The sequence below is a fragment of the Gekko japonicus genome, unplaced genomic scaffold, assembly GCF_001447785.1.
Source record: "Gekko japonicus isolate JY-2015 unplaced genomic scaffold, Gekko_japonicus_V1.1 scaffold612, whole genome shotgun sequence".
NCBI classification, from domain to species: Eukaryota; Metazoa; Chordata; class Lepidosauria; order Squamata; family Gekkonidae; genus Gekko; species Gekko japonicus.
The window spans coordinates 445368-472512 of record NW_015177026.1 but is presented as its reverse complement, the minus strand read 5'-3'; the positions used below and the strand labels follow the sequence as shown (position 1 = coordinate 472512).

The 27145-nt window shown below is 46.3% G+C and overlaps 1 protein-coding gene across 1 annotated transcript in view; it reads right to left on the bottom strand.

Moving 5' to 3' along the window:
* The window catches only part of TMEM135 (transmembrane protein 135), a 264168-nt gene that overhangs the window by 33531 nt on the left and 203492 nt on the right, over positions 1 to 27145 (bottom strand). Inside the window, exons 7-8 of the mRNA XM_015427835.1 lie at positions 5814 to 5855; positions 4539 to 4685 (exon numbers count right to left, since the gene is read on the bottom strand). Of these exons, the coding sequence (XP_015283321.1) occupies positions 4539 to 4685; positions 5814 to 5855 (189 nt within the window). The remainder of the gene's footprint in view (positions 1 to 4538; positions 4686 to 5813; positions 5856 to 27145) is intronic.

Sequence of the window (27145 nt, the reverse complement as noted above, 5' to 3'; positions counted from 1 at the left end):
ATCACACAGTGGCCAGAAATACCAGTGCCATCAGGAGGTCCACCAGTGGGGCCAGGACATTAGAAGCCCTCCCACTGTTGACCCCCCCCCCCAAGCACCAAGAAGACAGAGCATCACTTGCCCCAGAGTCCCTATCTATACCTTGTGGCTAATAGCCACTGATGGACCTCTGCTCCATATGCTTATCTAATTCCCTTTTGAAGCCGTCCATGCTTGTAGCCGCCACCACTTCCTGTGGCAGTGAATTGCAAGGGTTAATCACTCTTTGGGTAAAGAAGTACTTCCTTTTATCCGTTCTAACCTGACCGCTCAGCAATTTCATGGAGTGGCCACGAGTTCTTGTATTGTGTCCCTCCTGCCCTTCCTTCTCTTCCTGACACATTGGGGAAGTACACAGACTTATCTCTGACTTCACACAAAGGGGGGGGTACACGCAGCTGCAGGCCCGTAGCTACGGTGGGGCATCTCGGGGCCACGCCCCTCGCTTTACAGCCACACCCCACAAGTTATTATGCCAGAAAGTCAGCTTTTAAATTTTTATTTGTGAATTACTTCAGTTGATTCACGCCGTGCCCTGATCTTGCGCCTTCTCCTGAATTGCCATTCCTGGCACCCCGTGGCCTTGCAAGCTCCGCCCTCCCTACCTGTTCCCATTCCCACGGTGTGGATGAACTGCTAAATAAATCCTCAATTCACTTGGCTTGGTGGCGGCAGGTTGCAGCTCCTGGCCTTACTACGGCTGGGGCAACAAGAGCCTCATCGTCCCACACAGAAAGGTAAAGCTGGGCTGCAGGAGAGAGCTGGATTCGCGTGCTTCTCCACTGTTACTCTCGCAACCATCCCCTGCTGGATGCCAACGGCTGTCTCTTTCTCTCCTGCCCTGAGCAGCATCTCTTTCTGCCTCTTCCTACCCCGCCATTGACTGGGTGGGGAGATATCCCGATAGCTCCAATTGGGCGGCTTGAGCCAATGCGGGGGGAGGGGGGTCAAAGGGAGAGGACAAAATTCTTTCTCGCCTCCCTCATTTTTTCTTGAGAACTGCGGCTGGAGAACGTGAAATTCACCGCTGTCTTCTCTTCCCTCTCAGGAGGCTGGTTAGAAGTTGGGGGAGAGATGGAGAGGAGATGAAACTGGTGAGGCATTTTTGTGTTCGTCCATCAGGCTGAGGGGAGAATGCGGTGGCCAGGTTTCCCTTCTCCCCTCCCCAGGCTGCCTAACCTTTGGACTTTCAGCTTTAAAAAAAATATTCACCAGGTGGATAGAGTGATAAACAACTTGTATCATCATCATCATCATCATCATCATCATCATCATCATCATCATCTTGTATCATCATCATCATCATCATCATCATCATCATCATCATCATCATCATCATCATCATCATCATCATCAGTATGGCTGGAGATCCTGGAGGATTTTTGTGCTCTTCTGGGCATGGAACAGGGGTCACCGGGGGTGTGGAGGGGGAGGTATTTGTGAATTTCCTGCATTGTGCAGGGGGTTGGACTAGATGACCCTGGAGATCCCAACTCTATGATTCTATTATTATCATTATCATCATCATTGTCTTTATTATTAGTCATAAGGTTAATGATGATAATGATGATGATGATGATGAAGAAGAAGAAGAAGAAGAAGAAGAAGAGAATGACAGTCTTGTACACTTGTGTACAGACAGACACATAATGGATACCCCACAAGCAGGGCTTTTTTGGTGGAAAAAGACCAGCAGGAACTCATTAGCATAATAGGCCATACCCAACAGCAGAAACTCATTAGCATATTGGGCCACACCCCTGACAGTACCACTCATTAGCACATTAGGCCACACCCACATGTTACCAGAAGTGTGGTCATCCAGCCACACCCACCTTTTGCTTCTTACTCTGTTTACCTTGTTTGTTGTCAAAACCCAGAGCTTTTTTGTAGCAGGAACTTCTTTGCATGTTAGGCCACACACCTCTAATGTACCCAATCCTAATGAGTGTCTGCTGTTGGGTGTGGCCTATTATGCTAATGAGTTCCTGCTGGGCGTGGCCAACTTGGGAGCCAGCCGGAACTCCGTTCCTGTGCGTTCCTGCCCAAAAATAGCCCTGCCCACAAGAAAAAATATGCCCACAAGCCAAAAAACCCTGGCTACGGGCCTGCACAGCTGGTAGCCCTCTCAGTTTAGGGAAACGATTTGATGGCCCGGGGAAAACATGTCCACACAGCTCCCAACAAGAAGCTGCCCTCCCCCCTCTCTCTCCCTTTTCTCGAGCAGCAGAACTGTGCATTTTCTACTGCCATGCAGGTTTCCAGCAGAATTTCTTTGGGCAGGGAATCTGAAAGAGATAAATGCTTTGGGGGGCACCATCCAGTTGTCAGACACATCAAGTGGCATTACAAGGAAATCAATTTGATCCTGGCTCTGGAAAATTACACTTTCTTGTAGTCAAGTATTTGTGGTCTGAGCACAGAATAACATTACTCAATCCCTGTTACCGTGCCAAAATATTTCTGGAAGCTTTGAATTATGCGCTATAAAGTATATCAGTCATAAATCACCCGCGAGGTCAGTTTGTATAGCAAAAAAAAAAATCATAATGAGGAAGCGATCGAGTTACAGACATTTAGAGTTAGTTGTATCTGAAAGGAAACATATGGGAGAGAAACCTGATAGAGGATTAGGATTAAGAACACAATGGTTTTTCAGACATACGCAAGTGGGAAGTTAGAAATACCAACGAAAGTTCATTCCTCTCATTTGGTGAGCGTTCAAGCCTTTCCTTGTAAGTGAGCACTTTCGCTGATGGGCCTACTGATCACGCTTCACTGGCTTTTCGTTCGTGTTTGTGAGCATGTTGAGAGAATTAGAGGCCCTATTTATTTATATTGGAGGACTAAACCTCGCCAAATATGGAAACATTGGCCCCTATCGAAGGCCTGGAGGATATTCAGAGAGGTGGCTGAATAAAGCCTGTCCCCGACTCCCAATTCCTGGTATTCCAAAGAGGTCTCCCATCCAAGTACTTGCCAGAGTCGACCCTGCTTCGCTTCCGAGATCTGACGAGATTGGGCTTGCCTGGGATATCTAGCCCCTTGGTCCTTGAATTTGCTTTTAATGTCATGTGAAGATCAAGTTTAAAGCACCGATCTGAGTCTTGGGTGCCTCGCGCTCTACCGGAACAGGGCGGCGTCAGCCGTTTCTACTGTGGATGGCCAGAAGACAGCATTGCCGCTGCCAGCTGAGAAGATGACATCTGGGAACAAAAGGCTTCTGTGCCAGTTCCTTTAACATCATCAACCATAGTCCGGTCCTCAGCCTTAAGCACCCTGTTGCTCAGATACAGCTCTGCGCTGCTTTCAGACTGCCTCAGCTCACTGGTCTGCCTACCCAAGGACCAGCTTGGCTGCCCACAAGAGTGCCTGATTCCCAGCTTCACCGTCTGCCTCACCATTACCTGCTCGCTTCCAGGTCTGACATAAGGCTGCTTTCTAGGCTCTGCTAGTACTGCCGCAGGAAATCAACAAAGGGGTTGTTTGAATTTGCAATACCTTCCTGCTCTGAGGAAGGCAGTGCCTATTAAAGTCCCATATGGTTTGGGACCAGTAAACCTGAAGCACTGAACCAACCTGACCACGACTGGAAGCTTCTGAGGCCCCAGTTTCAGGCACCCCTGCCTTCTGAGGCAAGAGGTAAGGCAACCTGAAGAGAGGGGCCTTCTCAGTCGTGGCACCAAAATTATGGAACTCCCCCTCCCCCGGGACATCCATCTGTCCCCTTCTACCACTGCCTTCCACCAACAACAAGTGAAGGCTTCTTGTTCTGCTCGACGTTCTCAGAGACACCTTTTGGTCCTATGTTTTAAGTGCCATCTCTGTATTTCTACACTGTGCATTTTATTTTTGATTTTAGCTGGTTTTATTATCTGCTCTTTTTATGAAATTTGGTTTTAATTGTTAGCGGCCCTGGTGGGAAGAGAGGAGGGATACATGTCTTGTAAATAAATAAATAATAAAAGCTTTGTTGTTGCTCAAGTCCAAAAAATAACTGAATGCACACTGAATTAGAACATACGAGAAGGCAATGTTGGATAAGGCCAATGGCCCATCCAGTCCAACACTCTGTCACACAGGTGCCATTAGGAGGCACACCAGTGGGGGCCAGGACACCAGAAGCCCTCCCACTGCTGCCCCCCCCCCAGCACCAAGAATACAGGGCATCCCTTGCCCCAGACCGAGAGTTCCTATCTATCTCTTGGGGCCAATAGCCACTGATGGACCTCTGCTCCATACGCTTATCCAATTCCCTCTTGAAGCCGTCCATGCTTGTAGCCGCCACCACCTCCTGTGGCACTGAATTCCATGTGTTAATCACTCTCTGGGTGAAGAAGTACTTCCTTTTATCTATTCTAACCTGACTGCAATTTCATTGAGTGCCCATGAGTTCTTGTATTGTGAGAAAGGGAGAAAAGTACTTCTTTCTCTACCTGCTCTATTCCATTAAAAAAAAAGAATGTTAACATGTTAACTCCTTAAAATGTTGCACCCACACGTTGTCCACGAGTTTCTTTGTTACAGCAATTATGTTCATTCTCTGTGTCACGTCTTCATGGTGCTTTCCTTTTTTCTCCCTTCTCAGAAACGTAGCTTCTGGTGCAAATGAATGTGTAGGAATTTCTTCTTTTCCTACAATGAATCTGAAGGGGGAAAAGAAACCAACCATTACCTGATCAGTTTAACACCCTTAAACAGAAAAGAGGCATACAAAATAGGATATCTGAAGCCAGAGAAAAGCAAGAGTCAAGAAGCACCAAAGACTCCCAAAATTTTGTGGCAGGGTATGAGCTTTTGTGAGTCACTGCTCACTTCTTCAGATACAGCTAGAATGTTATCTATCAGAGCTCTTTCAGCCCCACCAACCTCACAGGGTGTCTGTTGTGGGGAGAGGAAGGGAAAGGAGATTGTAAGCCACTTTGAGACACACAAGGCCTGCTGGGTGATCGTGGGCCAGTCACCATTCTCTCAGAGCTGTTCTCTCAAGATCAGCTCTCTCAGCCCCACCTGCCTCACAGGGTGCCTGTTCTGTGGGGAGAGGAAGGGAAGAAGATGGCCAGCCGCTCTGAGACTCCTTCAGGTAGTGAAGGGCAGGGTATAAAACCAACTCTTCTTCTTCTTCTTCTTCTCCCCCCCCCCTTCCAGGGAGCCACCTCTGTGGGCAAGCCAGTCCTCCACTTTCCCCTTCCACTAAAATCTACGCATGTCAAACCTGCATTTCTTTCAGGGCTCACACATTAACATACGTGAATGTTATACTGAATCAGACCCTGGGTCCATCAAGGTCAGTATCATCTACTCAAACTGGCAGCAGCTCTCCAGGGTCTCAGGTAGAGGTCTTTCCCGTCGCCTGAGCCTTTCGACTGGAGATGCCAGGGACTGAACCAGGGCCTTTCAGCACGACACGCTGATGCTCTGCCACTGAGCCACAGCCCCTCCCTGAGCTTGGACCATAAAAGCTGCCTACTCATGTCCCAGAGCGCTGTTGATTGTATGTATTTATGCTCCTTCTCTTCTAGGGGTCAAGTAAAGAGGCTCCAGACACATCATACATGGAAATACTATGGAAAAAGTAACAACCAGGAAATCACGACATTGGAAAAAAGTTGAACACATTCTTTGCATAATGTTTTTATATATATGTATATGTATATATATATGTATACGTATACGTATATATGTATGTATGTATATATTTCACTTAAATTGGGATGATCCCTTCAGGAATTTTATTTTTTTAAAAAGACACAATGCTTATCCCGTTTGCTTACTTAAGTGCTGAGAATGTGAATCCTTTCAAGCCATCTTTGCACCTGAAACACAAAAACAAGCATCTTGGGTACGTTTTCAACCGGTAGTTGCCAAGCATACCGAACATTCCTCTGCAACCTATTTCTCAATACACATCAAGCCTTGGAGTGGGATAGATTGATTAATTAAAGTCCGCCTTTCTTACAGGCACTCCAGGCGGATTACCCATAACTCAGTACAATCCCTAAAATGGGACATTCATCAACCAACGCATTAGGATTTTAGAAGTCTGGAACCACTAGAAAGAACTGAAGTACAGAATCAGTATTTATATGACATATCTAGCAGTACAGAAATTACATAAACACAATCCTACTTATTAATAAGCTACGTGCAGCAGTATTGACAACAGTCCCTAATCATTTATCCAACAACGGCCCCGTTCATACGAGGCAGTTAGGGCCGGGAGTGGGCCGGATTGGAAGCGCAGCAAACGGGTGCGATCCCACGCCAACATCTGGCTGGCGTCGCGCTCCCACCTCCAATCTGGCCCTTCCCCCGATGAAGCGTGTCAAAGATGAACCATCTACCTTCAGTGGTTCATCCGGATGGTCCGCTTCATTCCGGCTGTGGGATCGGCGGCGTGTCTTGCCGCCGTCGCATCCCCGGCCCCCTGCCTTACTGCGCATGCTCGAGCATGCGCAGTACGGCAGCCTCCCCCTCCGACTGGTATCTTCCTCCCCGGCATCTGATCGTGCCGGGGAGCAACGGAGCGCGGCAACCGGGATCGGTGGGATCCCGCCGGGGCGTTTCTTTTTTTGCGCGGCTTTTAAAAACCGCACTTCGCCCCGTCTTTTCCCTGCCGTGTGGCAGGGGCCAACGTTTGCAAAACCATTTTGTATAGTGCAATCCTACTACCTGTGTAGAAGAGCCCTCCTGAATTGCTCAGTTTTGCATTTCACTGTATCTGATGAAGCGTGCGCGCAACATGAACGCTTATACCGGGATTACAACTTTGTTGGTCTTAAAGGTGCCACTGGACTCGAACTCTGTTCAGTTTTGCATAGTTTGCAGAAATCTGTTTATCGTCAGTCATTACGATCTTTATACGATACTAGAGCTTAAATGTACAGATTTCAGAAAAGTGGTTTAAAACACACTCTACGAAAATGGACAACCCCCCCCCTCAAGTTCACCAAGGTTAGAGTAAAAAGTAGAAAGCTTAAGTTCCACTATTTCACCAGTAGATGTCCCTCAAAAGCAGCAATTCGAGAGCAACTGTTTGTATGTCCAGAGAGCTCAAAACCGTTTATCAAGGAAACCAAAGAAACCTTGCTGCCATATTTCCCCCCCTCTCAGTAGTGGTCACGGGATTTAACTTCCGGAGACACAGGTAATGGTTAGTTCAGGAGAACCATCTGCCATAGAACTTTTCAAAGTGTGATTCATGCCAAGATAGGAACTGAAACGTCGGCACATCTGAACTACAAACTTAAAAGTCCCCAGCCTCTGTATGAAACACTGTTCTCCAGCAAAGAACTGTCCTTGTAATGAAGGAATTAGGGAGCCTTATCTCAAATTCCCACCCTGACTTGGATAGCCCAGGCAAGCCCAGTCTCCTCAGTTCTTGGAAGCTAAGCAGGGTCAACTCTGGCAAGTTCTTGGATGGGAGACCTCCTTGGAATACCAGCAGTCGGGTGGGGGGGGGCAGGCTTTATTCAGCCACCTCTCTGAACATTCCTCCAGGCCCCGAGTGGGGGTCAGTCACCAGAGGTCACCATGACATCCAGGGGCACACACACTCACATGCACGCACACACATGGAAAATACCCCCCCAAAAAATTCCCAAAGGACGGAAGAAGAGCATGCCGTCAAGTTACAACTGACTCATGGCAACCCCCGGTGCTCTTTTTGTAGAAAAAGCCCAACAGGAACTCATTAGCATAATAGGCCCACACCCAACAGCAGGGACTCATTAGCATATTGGGCCACGCCTCCTGACAGCACAGCTCATTAGCACATTAGGCCGCACCCCCATGTTACCAGAAGTGTGCTCATCCAGCCACGCCCACCTTTTGCTTCTTATTCTGTTGACCTTGTTTGTTGTCAAAACCCAGGGCTTTTTTGTAGCAGGAACTCCTTTGCATGTTAGGCCACACACCCCTAATGTAGCCAATCCTAATGAGTTTCTGCTGTTGGGCGTGGCCTATTATGCTAATGAGTTCCTGCTGGGCATGGCCAACTCCATTCCTGTGCGTTCCTGCCCAAAAATAGCCCTGGCAACCCCATCCCCAGGGCATTCCAGGCAAGAAAACCATCACAGGTGGTCTTTCATTGTCTTCCTCCACAGAGCAACCCAAGATTTGGGTTCACTAGCGCCTTACAAATCAGCGAGGTTTCCAGCGTATAGTGTCAACACTCCCTTTGTCAGATAGCACATTGACTTCGTTTTAGAATATTGTAATTTTGAGGTACTTTTAATAATTTGAAGCTTTTCTGATATTACTGTCTGTATTGACAAATTAAAACAGTAAAGTATTTAAAAAAAAGAAGATACCAGATGTCTGAGGAAGGGAGCTTTGATTCTTGAAGGATGACACTCCAAAAATCTTATTGGTCCCCCTAAGGTGCTACTAGGAGCTGCGGTGCCTCAAGTGGTTAAGACGCTGAACTGCAGGCTGTGGGAGGTCGGTAGTTCAGCAGTTCGAGACCCGAGTGTGCTGCATGACGGAGTGAGCTCCCATCTCTAGTTCCAGCTCCTGCCAACCTAGCAGTTCGAAAGCAAGAAATTGCAAGTAGATAAATAGGTACCACTTCGGTGGGAAGGTAACAGAGTTCAGTGCGCCTTGGTGTTTAGTCATGCCGGCCACATGGCCACGGAAATGTCTTCGGACAGCGCTGGCTCTTCGGCTTTGAAACGGAGATGAGCACCGCAACCCTAGAGTCGGACTCGACTGGCTTTCGAGCAAGGGAACCTTTACCTTTACCTTTAAGGTGCTACTGGACCCAAATTTTGCTCTTCTACTGCAGACCAACTCAGCTACCCACCTGAAAGCAGCGACTCCAGTCATCCTTGGTGGTTACCCATCCAAGTACCAACTATGTCCAACTCTGCTTAGCTTCCACACTCTAACCAGCTTGGGCTCAGGCGACGCCAGGCTATTCAGGACTATCTCCACATATACTGACCAGCCCAGGTTTTGAGGAGCTTGGAGGCCCGTAGATAAAGTGGGGCCTGCAGGGCTCGGCCCCCCTAGTGTTTCTTCTGGGTTCCTTCCCCTCCTGAGCTGGCCCCAAACTGAATTAATTTATTAATTTTGATTTAATCAGCTCCTCCCAAAAAATCCCTAGCTATAGGGCTGGGAACTTGTGACAGGAACCCACACTGCCAGTCGGTGGGGTCCTACAGAAGAGCCTTCTCAGTTCCTATTAACAAGTTATGAGCATATAAAGCTGCCTTACTTCAAAGTCAGATCATGAGTCTACCTAGCTCAGTGCTGTCAGCCGTGACTGGCAGCAGCTCTCCAGAGCGTGGCGTAGAAAAGGGTCTTTCCCTATGGTGGTCTGGAGAGCCAGTTTGGTGCAGTGGTTAGAAGCACGGACTCTAATCTGGGAGAACCGGATTTGCGACCCCACTCCTTCACATGCAGCTGCTGGTGTGACCTTGGGTCATTTACAAGTTCTTTCAGAGCTGTTGTCTCAAGGGCCGTCCTCAAAAGAGCTCTCTCAGCCCCACCTACCTCACAGGGTGACTGTTGTGGGGAGGGGAAGGGAAAGGAGATTGTACACCACTCTGAGACTCCTTTGGACAGTGAAGGGTGAGGTATAAATCCAATCTCTTCTCTTCTTCTTCTTACTGCCAGAGATTGGACCTGGGTCCTTCTACAAGCCAAGCAGGTGCTCTCCCACTGAGCCACGGCACTTACCCAAACTGCCCCTCAGTAAGTGCAAGAGTCACTATCTTTACAGGCCCCTTTCCTTGGAACTTGGAAACACACTTATTTTGGAAGGCCTTTGCCAGTATCGATTGCTGCCTCAGAGGGTTTAATGTTATTCTGATTTTGTAGTGGCAGGATCTTCTACAGTATTGTTAGTTGCATTTGTGGTGCTTCATAACAGAAAGGCATTTTATAAATCTACTACACAGACAAATGTATAAATTTCTAACAAATTATCAGGTGGGTTTCTCTCTCTCTCTCTCTCTCTCTCTCTCTCTCTCTCTGTTCCACCAAACCACGCCCCAATTTAGTAGAAAGCCCAGCAGCACCTTTAAGACTAACAAACTTTTGTTGTAGCATAAGCTTTCGAGAAACACATCTCTCTTCGTCATTGACAAAGAGAGCTGTGTTTCTCGAAAGCTAATGCTACAATAAAGTTTGTTAGTCTTAAAGGTGCTGCTGGGCTTTTTACTATTTTGCAGCAACAGACTAACATGGCTAACTCCTCTGGATCTATGCATCATTTTTAAGAGAAGCCATAAGGTGGCAACCAACAGTCAACGGACTACTGAACCTGCTCTGACTCCAAGAAAAAATGTCTTTGCACTGTATTCAAAACAATATAAGCTACAGCTGCAAAATCACACTTCCAATGGTAGGAGGGACACACACACCCCAAATTGGCACAGTTCTCCTGTATGGAAGCAAGCTCTGCCCGACTGAAGACTACTCTTAAAGCAAGTCTAATTGCTCTTGGGCTGATCACGCAGGCGTGCCTAATTTCCACCCCCACCCCCTATTGTGTGGGAAGGCAAAGGGGTCTCCACACTACATTGTAGGGCTAAATGTCAGCAATTAGGGCTTCCAATTTTTTTGATTAGCGCAGATTTTTTCTTTTTTGCTGACTGCCTTTCAAAAGCTCTCCAGAACCCCGATGACAAGGATTAATTATTGGAGAATGCAATAACGTGGACCACGTGGAAAGACAACGGCAGAATCAAAAGCGATTATAAGGTGCAGAAGTGAATTAGAAAAAGGACAACTCCAGAGCCTCCTTAAATTCATGGAACTTGTCGTTGGAGAGCTGCGTGTTCAAGGGAGCAGAGCCCATTTGTGGCAGGAAACGCTGCCAAGTCACAGTTGACTTACGGCAAACCCCCCACCACCACCATAGAGTTTTCAAAGCAAGAGGTTGACAGAGGCGGTTGGCCATCCCCTTCCTCTGCGTAGTGACCCTCAACGTCCTTGTTGGCCTCCCATCCCGGTACTAACCAGGACCGACACTGTTTAGCTTCTAAGAGCTGATGAAATTGGGCTACCCTGGGCTATCCAGGTCAGGGCACAACAATATTTCATTATTTATTTATTTCAAGGATTTAGATTTCTCCTTTCCGCCTCTTAGGCTTAAAAAGGTGGGTTTTTTTAAAAAGTTGCAGCAAGGAAAAACACCCACATGTAGGGCTTATACCCCAGACCAGTACTTTTTTTGTAGAAAAAGCCCAGCAGGAACTCATTAGCATAATAGGTCACACCCAACAGCAGAGACCTATTAGCATATTAGGCCACACCCCTGACAGCACAGTTAATTAGCATATTATGCCACACCCCGCATGTTACCAGAAGTGTGGTCATCCAACCACACCCACCTTTTGCTTCTTATTCTGTTTACTTTGTTGTCAAAACCCTGGGCTTTTTTTGTAGCAGAAACTTCTTTGCATGTTAGGCCACACACCCCTAATGTAGCCAATCCTAATAAGTGTCTGCTGTTGGGTGTGGCCTATTATGCTAATAAGTTCCTGCTGGGTGTGGCCAACTCGGGAGCCAGCCGGAACTCCGTTCCTGTGCGTTCCTGCCCAAAAATAGCCCTGCCCCAGACCAAATCCCCCGCCTGTATGGCTAACGTCTCGATGCTACAGGGCTATGCTGAAGGCTCCAATTCCCTCTACAGTCCCTCTCTCCCTTGTCTTAGGGGCAGAGTTCCCTCTAAGCTGAATTAGTGTGAGCTGGCTCACAGTTTTTTAGCCTCCAGCTCACACATTTTTGTCTTAGTTCAGGAAGGATGACTGCAGAGCAAGCTAATTTATGCAGCAGCCAAATCACTCGGTCACAACTTGAATGCCAGTAGCTCACAAAGTAGAATTTTTGCTCACAAGACTCCACAGCTTAGAGGGAGCATTGCTTAGGAGGGGTATGCAATATACTTTGGTGCCAAGAAAGGGAGGTTCCCTTCCACTAATATTTCCCAGAGAGCCCTTCTACCAGAAAGGGACATGTCCTTATTCATGGAATGCCCTCCTCTTCAATGAGACATCCAGTTTCATTAAGGTGCCATCAAGCTTTGCTTAAAAAATCCAGGACTTTTATTATTTATGCTGCTTCTGTTATTTACTGGGTGTTATTGTAATTCAGGGGCTTGGAGTTTCTGCTTATCCTCACAGCTGCTGTGTTGCAGATTTAATACGGAAAAGCAACCTTCCATATCATCGAAATAAACAAAATACGCACACCAGCAAACCAGTAAAAAGATGCACCGGAAGAAGAAATTAAGGCCCAAGTCACTGATAACAAAATTATGCCAGATGCTGCTGACGACTTTTTAAAAGCTTAAGTATTAAATAAATCCTATTAGCCCGAGATAGACACATGGAAAAGCAAAATTCATGCATTCATTCTTTTGCATTAAAAAAAATCATGGGGTGGATCCTGCAGATCTCTTCTGCTAACACCAGCACTTTCCTTCGGTGCAACTTAACTTGGCTCGATCCATGCCCCTTTACTCCTTTATGCTGACGATGCAGTGCTATTCGTATAGGGCTGAAACGCCTTTTGAAGAGCTTTGTAGACTATTGTGAAAAGAACAGGCTAGTTCTGAATTTTGAAAAATCCAAAATTATGATCTTCAGTAAGAGTTGGAAGCCGTTCAGATGGAATATCGAATGCCATTTTACTGAACAAGTCAAAAGCTTTAAGTACTTGGGTATCCACTTTTACTATAACACAAGATGGGTCTATCATAAAGAGAGAGCAATTGAGGCAGCAAACAACATCGCTGCGCTATTATAGGGATATCTGATCTCATTTTATTACTCCACTTTTAGATGGTAAGAATTGGCATTCTGATGACTCAATTATTCACTTCCTTCTGTTTAATTCTAATTGTGAAATAACGGAGGCTGTTGCAAAATTTTTACATTATGCAATCAGAAGATGAGGTTTGAATAGCCAGGTGTAAGTGACTGATGTATCTTAGTATTTTGCTGTATTCCCATGATTTGTGCTATCAATGCCAATAATGGTTTGTGTGTGTGTGTGTGATTCCTTTGGTGCAAGGAGACCTCTGCAGATATAAGAACCTCCTCGGTTGTCAAGAGAAGGTTCCTTACGTTAGCCAAAAGGGGAACTGATTTATAAGATCCAATCCATGTTATATATATATATATTTAAGTGAAAGTTAAACTTTGACATTTTTAACTGAAATAGAGCTATGCTTTGCAAGTATTTCTGTAGAGCTATATATGTCAGACTCGGCCATCAAGAAGGATCTATGGACAGGATATTAGATTCCAGTAGGATCTTTCCCAGGGGACTGTCCTAGAAAGGGAAAAAAACAAACCATGGGCAGCCAATTTACTGTTCACTTGCATGCTTCCACTGGAATTACAAGTGATCTGAGCTGGGCAAAACAGCCGAGGCAATTTCACAAAACAAAAGGGAAATTAAAAAAATATATATTAAGATAGCAATCTTCTCCCTCTCCCCCTCCAGAGTTAACTTGAGGTTTCATTTCTTCCTCTAATTGCCCATAGAGCTTATGGTTACGGGTATGATCAACAAAAAGATCTTATTCCCATCCCTATTTTATTACAAACTCGTATCACATTGGCTGACGTCACCCGGAGCGGGCTAAAAAGAGGAATTCAGTGTTTAAGTGGGGGGGGGGGAGAGAAGAGACGTTAGAGGTTCGGTTTCAAGGAAGGGAATAATAAGTTCAATAGCAGAGTAAAGAGATGAAGCCTTTTAAAAAAGAAATCATGCTCATGTCAAGTGACCTGCTTCAAAAATTGACAGAAATTATATGGAAAAGAACAGAACTTGAACTGAAAGTAGACAGTAACATTTCTATACATACAAGGGTGTGTTGCTGCCAAGTCCCCCCTGGCCACTTGCAGGAGATGGGGGGGGGGGGGGGTGGCCAGATCCAGGTTGGGAAACTTCTGGAGATTTGGGGATAGAGCCTGGGGAAGACAGGGACCTCAGTGGGGTACAAAGCAGTTTCCAAATGCATCCATTTTCTCCAGGGGAACATATCTCTATAGTCTGGAGATGAACTGTAATTCCAGGGGATCCCTAACAAGGGCAGTAGCCTCCAATATGGCTACCCCACCAGGTGAGCCGATACAAGCAGTGGAAAAGCAAAGAAGAAGGGGTGATCATGCGTTGCTGTGTAAAAACACTTAACAGCTTGTGGGAAACTCCCATCAGACACCTGGCGAGGCCTCCACTGAGGCCGGCCGAGAGGGACCTCCTCTCTTTCACTGAGGCTATCAGGTCACCTGGAGGGCTGACCCGTGATTTTATACACACACATAACTTTTCAGCGCTGTAGAAAGAAGAATATGTTGAAGATGGAGGGACAGCTAGATTCGAGCCCAGTAGCACCTGGGACAAACGGGGGGGGGAGCTTTTGAGAGTCAAAGCTCCCTTCGTCAGATACAAGCAGGAAGGGAGCCTTAACTCTTGAAGCTCCTACCCCCCAAAATCTTGTTGCTCTCTGAAGGTGATGCTGGACTCAAATCTTAACAGTTCTACTGCAGAACAACACGGCTACCCTCCAAAGCCGTTTTCCTAGATGACTGGCACAGACAGGGAAGATGCATAAAACAATTCCCAATGTAGATAAAATCAATTAAGGAAAGCAGTTAATAATTACTACATAATTACTACCATGGCTTAAAAAAGAGAGAGGTGCTGGAACTCTCAAGAGGGAAATGAAGTTTTCTTTTTTCTTTTTTGGATCCCCATAAGGGGAATTTTTAATTGGCTTTTTTGAAAGACTACAAACTATAACTGAAAATATAGGGAGGGGAACAACATCTAAGGAGAAAGAAAAAGAGACCCACTACTAACTAAAAACCCAAGAGTAAGGAGATCAATACATCAGCTTATATCAATATTATTTTAAAAAGCTAGTAATACAATGAACATAGTCGTTTATGCTAAATTACTTATTGATTAGCCATCTCTTTAACTGTTTAAAGAAATCCCTAGAGCATCCCAAAGTTATTTCAACATTTTTTCAGGCACAAATCAGAGTCCTTCAGCCCTTATTTATTCTTATCTTTTCTAATCCTCAGTTTATATGAGCTTTTGGGGGCAGCCACCCCCTTTTCAGAGAGGGAGTCCTCGTCCGACGACCCTGAGCCCAATTCACCATCAGATTTGCTTTCTTCTTCTTCTTCCTTTCTGTCCTCTTCTGGTTCCCCGAGCACTGTTCGCAGAAAGTCACGTGCTTTGAAAACAGAGTCAATCTTTTCTTTTTTTATTGTGGAGTTTGAAAATGACTTCTGGAATTAGCCATCTGTAACTGATGCCATTTGTTTGTAAGAAAAGGATTAATACTTTGTAGTTCTTTCTCTTCTGTCTTATGTCAAATGGAATGTCTTTTAAAATCCTGATGTTGTTGTCCCCAATTTTCAAGGGTACTCCCGTAGTTGCTTTCAAGATAGCATCCCTCACATGTCTCTTCGGGAATCTGACCACTATTTCCCCAGGCAGATTGTTTTTCTTGATGTATGAGGAATAGGACCTGTAGACCACATCCATCTTGCTGTAGAGGTATTCCGCTGTCCAATCTGTCATTGGGGCTATTGCTTCACTTAGTCGTTGCTTCAGATTCTCTCCTTAAATTTCCGGGACTTGAAACCGAAGGACCAAATTTGCTTTCTCCATTTCCAGCTGTAAAAGTTTTGACTCTTCCGTAGCTTGCTTCATTTTCAGCTTTTGCATCTTTTTCTAAACTTTTTTAGTGTTGGCATCCATTTCCTTCACCTTCTCTCCCATTTGCTCCGTTGCTTTTAAAGATTGAGTCAATTGCAACTGTTGTGATGCCAAACTGCCTGATTGTTGACAGTTGTAGCTTGATATTAGTCATCTCCTCCAGCAGAGGGTGCAAGGAATCAGCCAACAGTTTTGAGAGCTCGGTAGCCTCTTCCGTTCGAGGACTACCCACTACTTTCAGTTTCAACAGCTTTTCTTTCTCCAGTTTCTTTCCCGCCATCTTTTTGGATTTGTTTACTTTTCAAAAAATTGCTCAAGTCTCTGATATTTGCCCAAATGCTTATTTGCACTCTGGTAAGTCTCTTAAAACAGATTTAAGTGCTTATTTTTCTGCTCCCCCCTCATCCGTGTTTTGTCTTTGCAGTTTGGAGGAACCCCTCCCCCACTCGCTTTCCTGTCGCTCTTTATAGGGGGGGAGCTTTCTTTTTATATCTTCATGCTCGCTTCGACCCAACTCACAGTCCGTTGTTGGCCCATCCGGCCTCGCTCAGCATCGTTTTTTTCCACCCGATCTCCAACGCTTGTCCCGGTCAGCAGCACTCGTACCATACAGTCACTCAGCAGCAGGACCTTCGGGGCGGAGGAGCGCCTCAATTCTCTGGCATTTTGCCATCGAAGAGGTCACCCTTCAAAAGCCCCCTGGCTAGGAGCCTTTTACCAAGGCTCCGGGGGGTCGCGCCCCGTCGCGCCCCCTTCTACACGCTGGTGTGCAGTTTGCATAACCGGGACATCTGGGAGATGCGTCTGCCTGCGTGTCGCCATAAACCAGAAGTCTCGGAAATGAAGTTTTCAATCTGTATACTGAAAACGCACTAACTTTTATACATTTTAAAAGGATTTTGTCAAAGAGGTTCCAGAAGTCCATTCTGCCGTGTTCCCCCAGAAAAAAAGCCCTGATTACTACCGTGTTTCCCCGAAAATAAGACACTGTCTTATATTTATTTTTTCTCAAGAAGACACACTAGGGCTTATACCACAAATGCATAGAAATCCTGCTAGGGCTTATTTTTGGGGTAGGTCTTATTTTTGGGGAAACAGGGTAGAGGAGGAGGAGGAGAAGAAGAAGAAGAAGAAGAAGAAGAAGAAGACGAGGAGGAGGAGGAGGAGGAGATTGGATTTATACCCCACCCTTCACTCAGAGTCTCAGAGCGTCTTACAATCTCCTTTCCCTTCCCCTCCCCACAACAAACCCCACGTGAGGTAGGTGAGGCTGAGAGAGCTCTTTCGAGAACTGCTCATAAGAGTACGGCTCTGACAGAACTATGGCTTGCCCAGGGTCTTCCAGCAGCTGCAAGTGGAAGAGTGGGGAATCAAACCTGGTTCTCCCAGATTAGAGTCCGCGCACTTAGCCACTACACCAAACTGGCACCAAACCAAATAATAACTACTACAAAACCAAGTAATTACTGCGATTACTTGGGCGTCCCCTGTGACTTCTGCTTGCCATGAAGTCATCACAGAGTAAAATATGTCCCATTTATTTCCGATATTCTAAAAGTTCCAACATAAAAATCTTTTTGACAGGGCAGACAATTGTCAGAGACCAACAGGAAACAATTTATCAAGAATACGAATGTTATCTGAACACAGGAGAGCTATAAACCTGGAAGGAAACGGAGAGGTGAAGGTCAAAGGGAAAACCTGGAAAACACTTCGGGGGTGCAGGGTTATCTCACTGCAGTCTGGAAGAAAAATCGGGAATTTGGGGGTGGGGAGTGAGGGGAGAAACTGACATCCAGGAAGACATCTTTGTTGTGTCAAAGGTAAATCCTAGTTTAGGAGCAAAAGAACATGCCCTGGTTAGGGCTTGTGGTCAGTGGCGTTTTCACCAGAATAGGAAAAAATTCTCTGTTTGCCCCATCTCCCTGACCTGGATAGCTGAGGCAAGCCCGATCGTGTCAGATCTCAGAAGCCAAACAGGGTCAGCCCTGGTATGTATTTGGATGGGAGACCTCCAAGGAATACCAGGGTCACAATGCAAAGATAGGCCCTTGCCTTGAAAATTCTCCAGGGTCGCCAAAAGTCACCTGCGACTTGACAGCAAAAAAAAAAAAAAACAACAACCATGTAAAGCCCTGACTCCGTGCAGGGGGGCTCATGAAAAATCTGGCGTTGTGGCTGAGGTATCCCAGGATTGGGCCGCGGCGGCTCAGAGGTTAAGACACTGAGCTGCAGACCAGAAGGTCTGTAGCTCGGCAGTTCGAGACCCGAGTGCTATATGACAGAGTGAGCTCCCGTCTCTGGCCCCAGCTCCTGCCAACCTAGCAGTTTGAAAGCAAGAAACTGCAAGTGGATAAATAGGTACCACTTTGGTGGGAAAGTAAGAGTGTTCCGTGTGCCTCGGCGTTTAGTCATGCCGGCCACGTGACCACAGAAACATCTTTGGACAGTTCTGGCTCTCCGGCTTGGAAATGGAGATGAGCACCGCATCCCTAGAGTCGGATTTGACTGGCTCTTGAGCAAGGGAAACCTTTACCTTTATCCCAAGATTTCCAGAAAGTCCAGAAAGAGGGCAGGCAACCAGGAACACACTGCATTTGAACAAGCTCTGTCCCCCTTGTCCCACGGACGGCTATTAATGGATTGCACTGAGCCACGGCAGGCCATCTCCTCCTGAGACAAAGGGTTGAACTGCACACCTGCCAATGTTTTCTCCAGCTGGTACTTTTTTTAACCCAGTGGTCAGATGGGAACCTGCAGTGTGGAGCAGAGGATAATGCAAAGGGGTGGTGCTTCACATTTCCCCGAGGGGCAACCTTCCTATCAAAACATCTCCCCAAGCTGCATTACACCTTAGAGGGAAAGGAGACCCAATAGCCATAGGGCACAAAAGCAGCTGTAGAGCAGGAAGGAGATTCTGATAGGAAGACCAAACCCCTCGAGGTCTTTCACTCCAGACAGCAGTTTCCCATTAAAGCTTTGAGGGTGGTTTTAAAAAAGAAAAGTAGGAGAAAAACATTTGTTATTGCTTTGTATGGTTCCAGTGAGGAGCTTCAGAAGTAAAGAAGGGGACAGGCTCTAGCAGCAGCCCATGACTTCCCGCTGTTGCCCCATACACACGTTAGGATCCACGGGAGGATTGCATTATGGGGTTTCTGAGCTTTGAGGTACATGTGCACAGTGGCTGCAGTGGTGCAGGTCTATCAGTGGCTATTAGCCACAAGGTATAGATAGGAACTCTCAGTCTGGAGCAAGGGATGCTTTGTATTCTTGGTGCTTGGGGGTGGGGGGCAACAGTGGGAGGGGTTCTAGTGTCCTGGCCCCACTGCTGGACCTCCTGGTGGCACCTGGTATTTTCGGCCACCGTGTGACAGAGTGTTGGACTGGATGGGCCATTGGCCGGATCCAACGTTGGCGTCTCTTATGTTCTTATGTGGACTAGATACTGAAGGACAAAGAGCATACCAAGATTATTTACCTTAATGACACGTTTGCATTCTTTGCACAGGATCAGAAAGAGGATTACAGATGTATCTTGGCAAGTGTGACCATTTTAAACAAATGGGTGTGGGGTTGTTTTTTTGAAAAGCCACGGTAACTGTCAAAGCGAAGGCCTCCCATCATGAAGCAATGCTGTTTTCTACAGCAGAAACGATTATCTTTTTCTCCCCCCCCCCCCAAGTTATGGGTCTCAGATACTCAGAATAACGAAGGGATTCATAGCACGGATTCGGATGCCACAAATCACAGCTGACATGTGAAAGGGAGTCTGTTTCCCAGCATCAATGGGCATTTTAATTGCTGAGTGAGCATCTATATTTAGAGCGCATATTTCTTAAGAGAACACTGCTGGCCTGACAATGTACTAAATCATTACTTTTGGGTATAACAAAATGTAGCAGCCTTATTACAATCCTGTCTATCTGTGGAGATCGTTCTTCAAATGCTCCTTATTTCATCCTGCTTGTTCTTCAAATGGACTGTTTATGTCGTCCTGCTCTTACAGCGAACGGAGGGCAGAAGTGAAATAACAGTTCTGGGAATGCTTGCGCAAGAGTTCACACAGTGATCTAATGGCTTCGTTTATGTATTAGCAAGAATTACACCCCCGCCCTCCTACAAAAGGGCTCAGGGTGGCTCATGACATAAAAGATCGATTTTTTTTTTTAAAAAAAGAACACCTCCTGAGCAGTGTTCCCTCTAAGCTGAGTTAGTGTGAGCTAGCTCACAGTTTTTTAGCCTCCAGCTCACACATTTTTGTCTTAGCTCAGGAAGGAGGGCTCCAGAGCAAACTAATTTATGCAGTAGCCAAATCGCCCACTCACAACTTTAATGCCAGGAGCTCACAAAGTAGAATTCTTGCTTACAAGACTCCACAGCTTAGAGGGAACATTGATCCTGAGTCCTGCCTCTGAACAACTTATAGTATTTCATCAACCAGAGGGAGGGGAGGGATCCTTGAACCCCTGTTTTCTGTCTGTGGAGTTCAGGGGTACTTACGGCCAATGCTCCCACTAAGCTGTGGAGTCTTGTGAGCAAGAATTCTACTTTGTGAGCTCCTGGCATTAAAGTTGTGAGTGGGCGATTTGGCTACTGCATAAATTAGTTTGCTCTGGAGCCCTCCTTCCTGAGCTAAGACAAAAACGTGTGAGCCAGAGGCTAAAAAACTGTGAGCTGGCTCACACTAACTCAGCTTAGAGGGAACACTGCTCACTGCACAGCTTGGAGAAGGCCACGTTTGCAGTTAACATCAATCAAAACAACCGCACTGACTTCCATCCCTGACATGAGGCCTGGGTCTCAGCGAGGCCTGCTGCTTGTCTGTTCCTCCGGCAGTGGCTGTTTCATGGTAGAAACCACCTCCCGACCACAAGCCCCAGGAGGTAAAAGCCTTGCCCACTCCACTAAAACATGGGTCAGGTGCCACACTGGGGAACAACGCTCAGAAGAGCCACAAGTCGCAAGAGTCACATGTTGCTCCTGAGTCACTAAGTGAGTCTCACTGGTTCAGATGATATTTGATATGTAGCCTTCTCAAGAAGAGTTGGTTTTTATACCCCACTTTTCTCTGCCTGAAGGAATCTCAAAGTGGCTTATAATCACGTTCCCTTCCTCTCCCCACAACAGACATTCTGTGAGGTAGGTGGCGCCGAGAAAGTTCCGAGAGAACTATGACGGGCCCAAGGTCACCCAGCAGGTCTGGTGTCTCAAAGTGGCTAACAATCGCCTTCCCTTCCTCTCCCCACAACAGGCACCTTGTGAGGCAGGTGGGGCTGAGAGAGATCTGAGAGAATTGGGACTGGCCCATGGTCACCCAGCAGGCCTCATGTCTCTCAAAGGGGCTTACAATCACCTTCTCTTCCTCTCCCCACAACAGGCACCTTGTGAGGCAGGTGGGGCTGAGAGAGGTCTGAGAGAACTGTGACTGGCCCAAGGTCACCCAGCCAGATTCATGAGGAGGAGGAGTGGGGAATCAAACCCGGTTCTCCAGATTAGAATCACACAGTTCTTAACTACCACAACACACTGGCAACAACTATATATATAGTCAAACAGCAGGACTCCAGTTTAAAGAGACACAATAAATCATATATATATATATATATATATATAAGAAAGAATGCTAGTCTGCAAAAAACCTGATCCTCAATTACCATGCCAGAAACCATAACGGGTAATTGTACGGAGTATCAAAAGAAGCCTCCAAGGCATAGGGCTTAAGCCTACTGGAGACTCCACACACAAGTGACAAAAACAAACACTAGCCACAAAGAACATTAACCGTCCAGGGTAACCAATGTTTACTACTCCTGTAGCCTCAACAGGAAAGCACAGATTGAATGGAACTGTCAGATAAGACCACAGCACCCTTACACAACACACAATACCCTCCAACCCTTGAGGTCACCACCTTTGCCCTCAAATCAATCACGTAATAGAGACAGGAGTTCTACTCCTTCACTTAAAACCTTTGTAATTATTTGCTAGACACTTCAGTAATTGAGAAAACACACAGGCAGCAACTCAATGCTGGCTGTTTCCAAATGAGGGGGTGGGGGAGAGAAACTGCATTACTCGACATTTCCAGTTGTAAAAGACATTATGTGGACAAAGCATCACCGTGTGTGTGTGCGCGCTTCCAGAACATTCTATCCCTCGAAATGTTCTGCTTTTAAAAGTAGCCTTAAGGCAGATGAAGCCAGCGGTGTCCTTTCGGATCTGCCTGAGCCAAAAATGTACACTTGTTAATCTTTAAGGTGCTACTGGACTCTTGCTCTTTTCTGCTGCTACAAACAAACACAGCTACCCATCTTGAGCTTCCTCGAGTATATTTTGGCATCCCAAAGATATCCAGGATTTTTTTGGGGGGGGGGGGGGGGAGCATCCCAAAACATCCAGGGTATATTGAATAATTACCGGGTAGATCAAAAAAACAGCGGAGCAGATTGCTTCTCATTGGCTCAGCTTTAGGTGTACCATTTCCAACCCGTTGTTTTTTTCTTCCTGAGTCTACTAGACCTGAAAAAATTCAGGACTTCCAAAAAAAAAAACCAGATCTGAATACTGTAGTGGTATTGGGATCGGGGATTTATTAGGGAATCCCAACATAGCTTCAGGTCCAAGAGACCCAAACTGAAAAAAAGACCAGAGGGAAAACTGCACACCCCTCAATGAAAACCTACAATGAAAACCCACACCTAGACAGCTACAGGTGATGCTGCAAGAACAGTACGAAACACAAGGATCCATTTTGACAGAGGCACTAAAGAGGTAATGATGGTTCCTCAGCGGGTTAATATCAACAGTTTCAGCCTGTCAAACATATGATGCCTAGCAAAGAGTAATCATAAAGAAAACATTAAACAATCCAAACACACATCACTTAAATTTATGTTTTGTTTCGAATACTTTGGAATCCCCAAAAGTTGGGGGGGGGGGGAAAGCAGGCAATAGGTATTTGACAGAAATTAATTTTGTCATAAGCCAGCAAGGGGGAACTTCACTGGAATGAAGTATGGCTGGTAAGTTCTGGCTTTTTCTGATGCTCTGGAAACTGAAATGCTAACCATATGAGAGCACAAGGGACTTAGCTATGTCAGTACATCGAGCTGGACCATGAAGGCTGTGTGTGCTAGCGGAGCCAAGTTTTCTTGATGATGCTACCTGACTCCATGAGAAGACAAGGTTCACAGGAAAAGACAATAATGCTAGGAAAAGTTGAAGGCAGCAGGAAAAGAGGACGATCCCACATGAGACGGATTGACCCAAATCAAGGAAGCCACAGCCTTCGCTTTGCAAGGCCTGAACAAGGCTGTTAATGATAAGATGTTTTGGAGGTCATTAATTCACAGGGTTGCCATAAATTGGAAGCAACTTGAAGGCACATAGCACACACACATTTAACTCCAAAACAGGACCAAATCTGGACTGGTGAACTGTATACAAGAGATTGTTTCACCTTCTAAATTGCTTCTCAGTATCATAGTACTGTGTAATGGTTTACATAATATTTGAGGCCCTAATAAAAGGAGTCACTGATTAGGTTGGATCCTGTTAAAATTTCCACGCACGGATGCATGAATCCCCCCTCTCCCATTTCCCACTGCAGCCTCCCCCCCCCCCCCAGCAGCTCCTGGGTTTGGGGGATGCCAAGAAGCAACATGAGAAGGGTGAGTTAAAGGACTGAGAAGGGAGAGTGGAATTGACAAAAATACCCTCCTTGCATGTATTTTCCACAGGATCCAATGCTTCATTTATCTTCACGCAGCACAGCAGGGACTCCCTGGCTATCTAGGCTCACATTATACTCATTTACTTCAAGGCTTATATTCTCAGACTGAAACCGGATTGATGGGAAGAACACAACCCAGTCTGACAACAGGTTCATCCAAATGGAACGCATGATGGCACGTCATATCAAATGAGATGGAACAAACACTCTCATGCTTTGGTTGGTGGTGCGCTGTCAGGTCGCAACCCAACTTGTGGCAACCCCTTAGGGTTTTCAAGGAGACCAACGGGTGATTTGCCGTTGCCTGCCTCTGCGTAGAGTCCCTGGACTTCCTTGGTGGTCTCCCATCCAAGTACTAACCAAGGTCAACCCTGCTTAGCTTCCAAGATCCAATGACCTGGATAGCTCGAGCTAGCCCGATCCCATCAGATCTTGGAAGCTAAACAGGGTCGGCTAGTATTTGGAAGGGTGACCTCCAAGGAATACGAAGGTTGTGACGCAGAGGCAAGCAGTAGCAAATCACCTCTGAAATGCGTCTTGCCTTAAAAACAAGTCTAGTTCACCACCTAGTGGTGCATATCGGTAAAAGAACTAGAACTTCTGGCTGCCACACAATCGTGGGCTCTCCTGGCTACTCTACACCCAATGTCATGCGATAATTAATTAATTAATTAATTAACTAACTAACTTTGGTTAGGGCCTAAGTTAATATAAATGTCACTGTGCCTTTTTCTCTATAATTTATGCTACAATGTCATCTTGCTAGGCTTCCAAGTCCAGATATTAATTCTTAGCATAGTGGACCAAATTGCCTATGGCATTAACAGAGCACTAAGGAAAAATATTGATAAAGCATTCAAAACGTAATAATCCAAACAGTGCTCTGAACTCCAAGCAGATAAGCCACTATCGGACCGAACAAGAATTACATGCATGCAGATGAGTGCAAGAATGTAGTCAGTTTTCGTCAACTGTGGATATTTTCACCTTTCGCTGAAGCTCTCTGAACTCAATCCACCGGAAAGCCACCTTTAAAGAACAGGCCGAAAAGGGAATGAAAACTATGTCTAGCGCTTCCAGATTTTTTTTTTTTTAAAGTCAGCCAGACAGAACAAAGAGCTCGAGCTCTTGCCGGATCTATTTAGATCTACAAGGAATAAACCAAGGGCCTTTCGGGCCTGGGTGGTCTGCGCTTAACATCCAGAAATATACGAGCTGGCATCCTCACAAAGTAAATATTTCCCTTTTTCCTAACAAAAGAAATTGCCTTCTTATCCCCGCGACAGAAAAAGCAGGTTACAATAAGCGCCTGACGACTCGGGCTCCTGTATAAACCATCCAGTGTTTGATATAGTCCCAGAGCTGGCCTATCTTGCAGAGAGATCTCATTTCCACCTTCCAGCGGAGAACCGACGGGGGACTTGCGCAGACACTGTAGGGCACACACGCAAAACTTAATCAAGCAGGCATGGAAATGAAATTTTAAAAGCAATACCGAAGCCAGACTTTCCAATGGTTGTTCAGCTACATCCCTTGAATTCAACAGTGCGGTGGCAAGCTGAATAGTGGTGGGGAAGCGCCCCCTATGGGCAGGAGATCCCCTGCCCCCAGTGGGTGAATGGCAAGCTTGCCCAGATCTGACTTTGCTCATTTTCTGCTCTCTCTTTAAGGAGAGCTTTTTCCTCTTGGGTACAGATCTGTTTCATGAGCTGAAGGAGCAAAGCTGTTAGTTACCCACCTGCTTAAGTGGGCCTAGTAACTCACTCTAGTTCACAGAGCTCTCCAGGAAGCAACTACCCAGCAGGAAAGACCCCTGCAGCTACAGAGAGGTATGAAGGGCAAAACAGAAAGACCTAGTTGGGGGAAGGAAGGAGGGGCACAAGCAAAATGGGACATGGACAGAAGAACGGGAAGGTTTTTAAAAAATCATTTTAAGGGTGCTTCATGCGTATGCCTGTTGTTGAAAATAATCACGCAGATGCTTTTCATTCGAAAAGCAGAGCCAGGTATTCACTAGCGTGGTGGAATGACTGTGTTTATGTCTTGTCAGGAAGCCAATCCGACTATTGTCTGTAAGGTTTGCAAATGTGTGCTGAAAAATGGCAGCGTAGGAGCAGGCCCGTTCCAGAATATATACTCTCTCCACTTTGAGACTTGGCAGATTCTTCATATGACTCCACAGTAACGCACAGGACAGGCTTTCCCAGTTTCTCCCTCCAAGCTGTCCGCACCAAGTGTCCCTTCTCTAGGGGTCTCTGGGCCTGTGCGGCTTTCTAGGTTCCAAGCTGAGTTGTTTTTGAAAACAGAATAAATCAAGAAGAAGCTAATGGAAGGGGGGGGTCATAATAGTCATCGCACAGAACAATCAACATAACACAGGCAATGCGGAACAAAATAATTGCTAGCACACACAGCCTTCATGGTCCAGCTCGATGTACTGACATAGCTAAGTCCCTTGTGCTCTCATATGGTTAGCATTTCAGTTTCCAGAGCATCAGAAAAAGCCAGAACTTACCAGCCATCGCTTCCTCCCAGAATTTATTTTATGTATTTATTTGAAACGAGTTGGAGCCACAGGGACCTGCAGGGGCGGGGGAGGGGGGGGGGATCTCATTTTCCTCTCTCTTTACTTTCTCTAAAAGCCCCCTACACGTGTTCCTTCTATTGGGGGGGGGTGTTTTTTTAGATTTCACATTTTTCTGCAAACCTGGGGCTTTTACTAAAGTGTGTAGAAATATCTGACTTGGCTGTTCATGGTTCCAGTCTCTGCATTTCAGTATCCACAGATTTGGCTGCATTGAGAAACTGATATAGGGTTGCCATGTCTTATCTCCTTGCCAGTAGGGGGTGGGAGGAAGCTCTCCTGAGGCGGGGGGCAGTGGCAGTGAGGCTGCATCGCCGCATGTGATGTCCCCAATGTAATGACATCAACCGGAAGGGGCATCATCATGCCAGGGACATCATGCAATGACGCTCTGGTATTTTGGGCAAAACTCTGTGGTTACCAAAGAGTTTTGCCCAAACTACCAGAGTGTCACCGTGTGACATCATCACGCTGGGGACATCATGCCGGGCCGTGGCTGTTGGGGGCTTCCCCCCACTGGCGGAGGGCAGGAGGATCCCCTCCTCCCACCGGGGGGGCTGGCAAGCCTATATTGGTATCCCATCTTATCTCCTCAGACTAACGCAGCAAAGCTTGCAAAGCTGACCAGTCTCTGATCAAAAATACTCAACTGGATGTCCATCATACCCTTTTCTCCTGTTCCATGTGTCTATGGCCACTACGCGAATTTGTGTAGAGGCGATCCAAATATGCTAATAATGCTTCTTCCATAACTTTAAACCTAAGTTCTCCAGATCTGGACCTTATCTCTCCTTATATATAATTGAATAAGAACATTCTATATTGAACATTCTAAATTTGGCCTCCTTAGTGTTAGGCCGGAAGAACTGCCACTCAGAACACACTGGCTGGGTTGACTGGCTGCTTTGTGCAGTCTCGCCCAGCGTTCCAAGGTCATTTGCATGTGGAAGCTGATTGGACTTCACTCCATTCCACACCTCAAACTCACCCCCCCCGCAAGGCAGTTGGAATTTTCAGTTGCATATGGAACCTTCAAGGTCTTTTGCATATGGAAGCTGATTGGACTTCACTCCATTCCACACATCAAACTCCCCCCCCCC